The 8,986-nt window shown below is 40.2% G+C and overlaps 1 protein-coding gene across 1 annotated transcript; it reads left to right on the plus strand.

Moving 5' to 3' along the window:
* Positions 1–1,217: 1,217 nt before the first annotated feature.
* Positions 1,218–3,341, plus strand: LOC147417929 (vacuolar protein sorting-associated protein 60.1-like). The gene is made up of 4 exons (XM_086506879.1): positions 1,218–1,566; positions 2,265–2,416; positions 2,506–2,599; positions 2,683–3,341. Exons 1-4 carry the CDS (start codon positions 1,483–1,485, stop codon positions 2,728–2,730), a joined length of 378 nt encoding a protein of 125 aa, XP_086363005.1. The 5' UTR covers positions 1,218–1,482; the 3' UTR covers positions 2,731–3,341.
* The last annotated feature ends 5,645 nt before the right edge of the window (positions 3,342–8,986 follow it).

Below are 8,986 nucleotides of genomic sequence, written 5' to 3' on the forward strand. Positions count from 1 at the left end.
TGCCATAGAGAGAGAGAGAGAGAGAGAGAGAGAGAGAGAGAGAGAGAGAGAGAGAGAGAGAGAGAGAGCATCCTAGCCCTCGGCATGACAACATAGGCCGTGACTTCCCTCTCACAGATGACCTTTTCTCTCACATGCCTTCCACTTGTACTCGGTGAAAGCTCTCTCTCTCTCTCTTTGTTTGTGTGCCATGGGGGGGGGAGAGAGAGAGAGAGAGAGAGAGAGAGAGAGAGAGAGAGAGAGAGAGAGAGAGAGAGAGAGAGAGAAAGAGAGAAAGGGATGAGAAATGCAAAACTTCAATTTATAGTTCTCAAAATTGGTACTGAAAAAGCCATACTACTATTGGCAAAATTAGGGTGGATTTAGACTGCGCACACGTAGTGAGGGTTGAGCGGTCTCTTCTCCATCACTCATTCACATTGTGTAGAAAATTTTCTTTCTACAACGCTCAGAACAAGAAGCACGAGGGGCCCACTGTCTATAACCAAGGCTTGCAGATTATGAGGTCCGATGATGAAGCCTTGCCGATGATGCGCGCTGCAAAGGTGAGTTGTGCTTCGTCCGAGGTGAGACGCATGGATGGCGGGTTCGAAAACGTTCGGACTTTTTTTCAACAAATCATCTTTTGCCACTTCATCACGAGGACCCTCTTGCTTGTGCTTGGGTGTGCAGTCTCAACCCAGCCTTATGCTCACTAGTTTGGCCGGCTGCCTTTGACCGCGCCCCTCTCTCTCTTAGCACGAGCACAACCAGAGCAGCCGGCCAGCCAAAGAGAATCTTGCAGGGGCGAGTGCATACGTGTCGAGTGCTCTTTTTGGCCGGCAAGTGGCTGGCTGGCCGTTGTAGCCCACGTCTCACCTCCCCCGGCAACGTCTCCAGCCTCCTGCCATCCAATCAAAAGTCAGCAAGCCTCTTCCACTCGCTGGCCGAGCTGCTGCCGGAGAGGTTGTGCTCAATATCGCCAGCCAACAAGGGAAGATTCCCCAGCATCAACTGTTGGCTGCCGAGCTGCCGTCCGGCTCGTTGTGCTAGAGCTATCTCTCTCTCTCTCTCTCTCACACACACACACACACAATGTAGCTTTGTGGCCGGGAGTTGTAGGGCGCGTGTCAATTTGGGGGGGGGGGGGGGGGGGGGGGGGGGGGGAATAGAATAGATATAGTCTTATAGATATAGATGAGTCACGTCTATTTAATATGTTTCATTCCCGCAGCAAGAATCTTTCTTAATGCACACTTAATAGTTTCTTGGGCTCGTTGAGCTCGTACAGAGAGCACGTGAGAGATTACACATGCATCCACACGCACATTCTCTCTCTCTCTCTCTCTCTCTCTCTCTCACACACACACACACACACACACACACACACACACACGCACAGAGTCACAGACCATAATCACCATACTAATTAGCCTAATACACTATCGCACAGCGCCGCCCACATCACGTAAGCGTTCGTTTTGCGGACCCAACAAAGTGGAAATGCGGAGCATTTTCCGTTCTCGCATGAAGCGCAGCAAGAAAGCCACATCGACTTTGGCTGCTCTTCAACAAGCAGCAGAGCAAGTAAGTAAGCATGCGTCATGTCTGTGTGTATTGATTGAGAGAGAGAGAGAGAGAGAGAGAGAGAGAGAGAGAGAGAGAGAGATTTTTTCTTGGCAAAGAAATGCGCTGTGCGCCTTTAAAGATGAGTGAATTCTCGGCAAACGTAACTCTGCGTGTGTGTGTGTGTAGAGAGAGAGATGGTAGAGGGGTGATTTCTTGAAGAGCTTATTGTGTATGCTATGAGCATGGAGAGGTAATGCTTTGAGTTTCGGTAATCAAGCATTTGACAGCCTGAGTATACCCTAATTAGTGTTAATGCATATAGAGCAAGCTCCCGGAAACATGTACATGCATGCTGCTAGTGTGAAAATCCATGGCTCTCTAGCTATGCTGTCTCGACTATGCGGACCAGTGGCCGGGGAAAATCATATTCCTGACTTCTTAACTTTTCCAAAGAGGAAAATCAGAAGTCTGTGCTTATTTTTTCCACTGTTTTTCTCAAAATTTGAAGGGCATGGCACATTGCCATGGAAAAGATCTCTAGTTAATGCATGTGAAATCGATGTATGATCTTTCTTTAAAGTTAATCAAGACATTTCCATTTCTGTAACCTACTGCATTTCCATCGGTGTTTATGCGTTCCGCTTTTAAGCATTATAGGAGTGTCAGAATTTGGCATTATCACTTCTCAATGTTGGGATTCTCCTTTGTGAGTGTAGATAAGCCAAAGGGGTGATTTTATAGAGAAGAAGATTAGAAAACTGGATGCCGAGCTCTTGAATCTAGGCGAGCAAATGAAGAAGACACGACCAGGCCCAACACATGATGCTCTCAAAGCACATGCTCTTTCCGTGCTCAAGCAAAAGAGGAGGTTCATACTGCAAAAGCCTGTATTTGGTCTGTATCTTTGCCCCATAAACCCAAGCAAAACTTCTTCTTTCAATTTTCTCCATTGTGCAGATATGAAGCTCAGAAGCTCATGTTACAAAGCCAAATGAATAAGCTGGAGCGTGTGTCTTCGGCAGCAGAGGGATTGTGTCAGAAGAGGAAGACGGTAAAGACCGAATCCAAATTTGATTGTGCGGATTTGCGTCCTTTTTGACATGAATTCAAAGTGTTTATTGCTGTGTTTTGCAGGTGCTGGAACGGCTTTTGTCCTTCGCTTCATGGAATTTCTGTAAATAGGACAACCTGCTGCCTCAAGTTTTGGTAGACTATAGGCATGTGAGATGCCTCAAACGAGTATCAGCTTGATGTGATGCCAAGAGCTATGTTGTAAACAGATAGGCAGCCATAGCCCTGCCTCACATGAAGGTGGAGGATTAGTCTGGCACATTGTTTTGCTATGGCTAGGTATATACATCATATTGCTGAAAGTTCGTGTACATTTGACATGATGAGGACCTACTTTTCACATAAATATGGAGATAACCTTCATGTCTGCGGGAGGGTTTATAAGCACGATGTACAAGACGAGAGGCATGTGAGGACTAAATGTTATTTAAGTACAAAGCCGGCCACATAGAGATGAAATGAGCACATGCTTTTTATGTGTGGAGAAATGAAATTTTGGATTAGTTTTTCAAAGGGGCGGGCGAGTGACATTGCTGAGGAGATTGGATTATGCAATGGCCACAATTTTCCTTTTTTTGTGGTCTTACCATATCCTTGTGGTTCATGCCAATTGAGATATAATTTGGGCTATCTAGGTGGAACCTCATGTATAAGGACACGGTTTGACATGCACTAGCTATCACTAGTATGTTACTAGTGAAACTATGAGCAGTACAGTACTAGTTTAACTATGTTATGATTGGCTACTCACAATCGGTATTGTTGTCAAAAGACTTGCATGGCTGTATATCAAAAAATGTCGACAGACTTGTATGGTTTTATATAAAAAAATAAGTAGGGCATGTCTAGCCATGCATGAGGCATAACTATTTTCGAAAGGAAATTGATGATTGTGCTTTCTGTGACCACAACAAAGTGCTTTATGATCAAGCTTGTGACTAGTTCGATATTGTTGGAATTAGGGTTGCAAGAAAACACTACTTGGAGAAGACGAAGGAAACTCCGGGCACACAATAGAATGTATTAGTTTGTGTAATGGAAATATAAGATAGCCTTAGTGATGGACGTACATATAATGCATGGGAAAAAAACCTAGTGAGGGAAAAAATGTGTTCACACACGACCACCACATTGTATATGGCAACAAATCTCCCCTGGGAGTGAAGTGTGAAATGGAAAGATAAGACAGCTTTAGAGTGATGGGCATACATATGATGCATGAGGAAAAAAACCTAGTGGGGAAAAATGTCTCGGCATTCTTAAGTGTGTTCATACACATGACATGTATATGGAAACAAATCTCCCTTGGGAGTGATGCGATGAATGAGACCAGCGTATATGGAAGTGCCATGCCGTGTGGACATGATCACTCCACAAAGGGGAGCAAGTCCAAAGCTTTGAATTTTTTTCACGAGACATGGCTTTTGTGAAAAGATTTGCAAGCTTGTCTTGTGGTCACATAAGTTAAGACGATCTCTCTTGCTAAGAGCTTCTCCTCGACATAGTGGTAATGTATCTCAATGTACTTTGTGCGAGTACGAAAAATTGGGTTTCTCGCAATTATCAATGTGCTTTGATTGTTAGTGTAGATAGCAAGTAGCAGTTTTTGAAAGATACATCAATAGGATCACCAACATTATGAAGACTCAATTTCAAACATTGTTTCCATGGGAGGCAATAGATTTGCGATCAAGTTCAAAGTTACATAGCAATGTTTATGTAACTTGCTTGACACAAGGCAATACTACCATTGTACACCCAAATAATGATGCAATAGTCCTAAATCTTTCATCTTGAAAGTAGCATTCAAATCGGTTTTAAATTCAATAATTCTCATTTGGTCCAATGCTCAATAAATCATCCACATAGAGAACCACAACAAGAAGTAATATCGCTCTCGTACTTACATACAATGTGCTTTTTGTTGGATTGTCACGAAAGCCTTGTTTGATCAAATGAGTGTTAACTTTCTCATATCAAGCATGAAAAGATTGCTTCAACCCATATAAAGCTTTCTTACATTTGTACACTATCTTCCTTCCCTCTAATGAGAATTGCGATGTTGTGTGACAAAACTTATTCAAATATGTTGCCATTCAAGAAAGCAGTAATAGTGTTTGATTGATGTACATTCCAACCAAAATGAGTTGTCAATGTATATAGAAAACGCACAGTAGTCAAACGACAAGTGGGAGCAAAAGTCTCTTTATAATCTATGCTTTTTTGTTGTGTATAACCCTTTGCAACAAGTCAAGCTTTGTAGCGATTAATCTCACCAGTTTGCTTGCATTTCAACTTGTGAATCCACTTCGTACCGATAGCTTTTTGTTAAGAGGCAAATCACAAAGTTTGTCATTTTCTACAAGTGTATCATATTTTGATTGTATGGTAGCCATCCAATTTTTTGAATTTTGTGCTTTATTAAAAGATAGATTTCTCAACATCACATAAGTTGGATCACATAAGCTAGACACAGTTAAAGTATAACAATCTAATGCATAAGATGCATATCGAGAACTTGAACGAGTACGACTAGACAAAGGTAGGAGCATTCAATTTATCGTCACACAAAGTATGCACTAGTCATTTTGGTATGCCACTTATCCTGCTCATTCTCAGTCTCTTTCTCATCAAGTACATTTGCATATGCAATAGACTGAATGTAACATTTTCAAAAATCCCCATAGGATATGTATGTTTGTTTCATTGGAATTTACATTCAAACTTTCACCATTGAAAAAAGGCAACGAAGTGTCCTAAATGTTTTGTGAGCTTACATTATTGTCTTTAGTACATGATAGCAAGCGTTGAAAAGAATCTTTTACAAACACAATATTGTGTGAGACCAAGATACGTTTTGTTTGCGGATTGCGGATGATACAACTTGCGACTTTTGCTTTCAATACTATAACTAACAAAAATATATTTGACAACTTTATCATCCAATTTTTTCCATTGCATTTGTGGCACCGAAGTATGTCTCAAATAGCCAAAAACATGTATGTGCTCAATAGAAGGCTTTCTATCATGCCATGCTTCAAATGAAGTCATAGATTGCAAAGGTTCGGAGGACATGTTAACTATGTAAGTGATACACATAATAGCCTCAAGCCAAATGGGTAAAGCTTTACTTTTGACTATACATCTTGCCATTTTTTCGTAAGATTTTTTCTCTCAACAATACCATTTTGTTGAGGTGTACAATGTACATTGGTGTTTTATTCCACGACCAACCAGAAATGCATTAAATTTATGAGATATTCTCTCCTTCGATCAGAACAAAGGGGTGTCCATAGTACATTCCGAGACATTTTTAGCCATAGCAAAAAATTGTTTGAAGCACAAACATTCGGAACTTTGCTTTAAGCAGATGTATCTATGCATGCTTGGAGTAACTATCAATTAATGTCACAAAATAAAGGTAATTGCCCAAGGCCGGAGTTTGTATGGGTCCACAAACATCACTATGCACAAGTTGTAACTTGCATGTGGCCCTAAATGAACCATCCTTTGGAAACTTCAATTGCTGCAACTTATCCAAAATATAGCCTTCACAAACATGTTTGATAGGTGCTTCAAGAGATTGCAAAAAAATAGCCATATTAGATTTCTGTAAACATTGCAAATTGACAAAATGAATATGTCCAAAACGTGCATGTCAAAGTTTTGCATATGAAATAGTCTTTGAATCTACAATAGCATTTGAAAATTCTGTCCACGCTTGTCATACAGTGAGCTTATACAATCACGACATCAAATGCCAAATGCAACAATTTCATCATTAAAATTGAGATCATGTACTGTACAATTGTAATCCACAAATTTGACTACAAGACCAAGTCTAGTAGGTGCAGATACAACCAAAAAATTATTCTTGATCCCAAGTATATACAATGCATCAACAAGTGTGAAAGAATTTCCATTTGCAACAGTAAGCACATTCTTTCGAACTCTTTGAATCAAATAAGAGGCATTGTTGGCACAAGTGATTGAATTCCTATGAGGAACAGACTCAAAAGATATAAACAAATCACAATGTGAGGTAATGTACTTTCTAGCACCACTGTCAAAATACCACACGTGAATTTGCAGTAGTTGACATGCATGCATCATGGACATCAAGATCATAAGTACACTGTACTAAAAGCTCACTTTGCAGGAAAGATAAGATAGCCTTGGAGCGATAAGACATATATACAATGCATGGAGGAGAAAACCTCCTAGTGAGGGGAAAAATGCCCTGACGGCCCTAAATGTGTTCACACAATCACTACCACATGTATATGGTAGCAGGTGTGTCTTGATCCTACCAAAGTGACGTAGGTGTCCTATTGGTGTGGGCATAATTGTTCATGGTATGACATATCATATTTTATCCAATTTTGAATAGGAAGTAGATTCCCCTTAATCCTAGTATTTAATAAATTTGTCACTTTTGCACGAAGAAAAAGCTCTCTAGTATGGTATTTAACTTTTTTAAATCGTCGGATTAGGCTTCATGAATTGTGATAGTTATGAATTTAGTATTTCCTCCCCTCTAAAAGTCCTAGCTCACTAAGGCGGGTTTTCTTTTGCCCTTCTTGTAGAAATGAATGTCAAAGTCTATGTGAACATCAAGGCTCAAGTTCTAATCCTCCACAAGCAAGGTTGCATATGTGAGCTCGAGTGCTATAGCTAAGTTGTTTAAAGATAACTTATGGACAATCGCGCATAAAAGACAATGGGTATGTGCAAGTTGGTACGAGTGCTATAAGTAAGTTGCTAAGAGGCTACTTGGGAAAATGGTTGTGTTCCAATTGGGAACATGTGTGCCCTCCTTCAACAAGAACAAAAGAATTACTAAGAGCATCTACACACTTTGGGTTTCAAAGCGTGGATCTCTATTTAAAGGGTAAATGAGAGAATAAAGGAGTGAAGGATGTGTTGCATAAACTTTTGCAAATGTGCAAAAGTTTGCATAGTTTGATAAAGTAAAGGCTTTTTCATAGCGCACAATAGAAAACTAACAATCTGTCTACTTATAGCATGCATGAGAATGCAATATCACGAAGTTTTGGTGAGTTTATTAACTCATTGTGTGCAAGCACTATAAGGTCATTGAAACATTCCCAAGGGATCCCAAAGGTCTATCCAACAAGTCTTGAATTCCAGGAACTCTTACTTGAGCGGACAATCAACCTATCACTCACATAACTTGGACATACTTAATATTATGCAAAGAGTTGCTTCTTTTGTGTTGGCAATTCGACTTTGGCCCACATAATTAGATGGTATGGTGCAAGTGTTGAAGCTTGTAAATCCTTGCTGCAAGTGTTGATGGTCAAATCCTTGCTCGAAATTTATTGTTGAAACTATAGCAGTGCATGAATAGAGACCCGTTCAAACCCTTGTTTTGCATTTACAAAAAAAAAGGCCATTTGCTCGTCATACATGCAATCAATGAACTCCAAGAGACTATTCAAAGGGTCACTTTCAAATTCATTGAAAGTGACCCTTTTCTATTTGGCCCTTCCTTTGCTCCTCATACATGCAATCAATGCACTCCAAGAGACTATTCAAAAAATAAAAGCCCATTAAACAATTTTTGTGCCTTCAAAACTACACCACATTTTGCTTGCATGCCAACCAAATATGTGTTATGCAAAAAAATCTTTTAGCAACAGACCATACCAACCAAGTTGTGTATAAAGAAACATGTTCATACACGTGGACAACATCCTTGTGTCTTAGCGACGAATGCATGCATAGAAGTTTTCATTCGAAGAGGAACCCACCCCAACTCCGTAGTTGCCAGAACTTCCTCTCTTGCCCTTGTTGGTTATATTTTCTTCAATCAATGCACACATGGAAATATAAAAAAGACCTCACTCTGCACGTGTTTCTAACAACCCACAGCTTCCTGAATCTACTAAAAACAGTTGCGAGTTGGAGTTAGAGCTTCTTAACTTTGCTCCTCTCCGTTATCATCGTGATTACGCTCATAGCCTTTTTGAAAAGCCTTGGATATTCAAAAAGATAAACCATACAGATGTAGTTCTTACTTCGACACAATGCCCTACCTTTTTCTCAAGTCATTAAAATGATTGCACACTTATTCCCTTATACTATGATCATAACATCCGCCATGATCATTAGCAACTACAAATCATTAGTCATGGAAATGCAGACTCGGATACATTTTTGCTAAATGCATGCACACTAGGTGTTATGGGCCCTAGTGTTTAGCAAAGGCATTTTTATAGCAGCATGCGACTTTATGAATATGATAGGCTATAGCTTATAAAGATTTTCAACACCACAAGTAGAGTACCTCTATGGGATTTATTTTGGGTCTACCAACCACCATACATGGTCAAGGCTTGATATG

The sequence above is a fragment of the Adiantum capillus-veneris genome, chromosome 30 (genome assembly GCF_014529385.1).
Source record: "Adiantum capillus-veneris isolate H3 chromosome 30, ASM1452938v2, whole genome shotgun sequence".
NCBI lineage: Eukaryota > Viridiplantae > Streptophyta > Polypodiopsida > Polypodiales > Pteridaceae > Adiantum > Adiantum capillus-veneris.

Excerpts from the sequence above, each read along its gene's own strand:
- LOC147417929 (XM_086506879.1), top strand. The coding sequence starts at position 1,483 with ATGCGGAGCATTTTCCGTTCTCGCATGAAGCGCAGCAAGAAAGCCACA. Across the intron at positions 1,567-2,264 it reads TTCAACAAGCAGCAGAGCAA|ATAAGCCAAAGGGGTGATTT; the intron begins GTAAGTAAGCAT and ends TTGTGAGTGTAG. Across the intron at positions 2,417-2,505 it reads GTGCTCAAGCAAAAGAGGAG|ATATGAAGCTCAGAAGCTCA; the intron begins GTTCATACTGCA and ends TCCATTGTGCAG.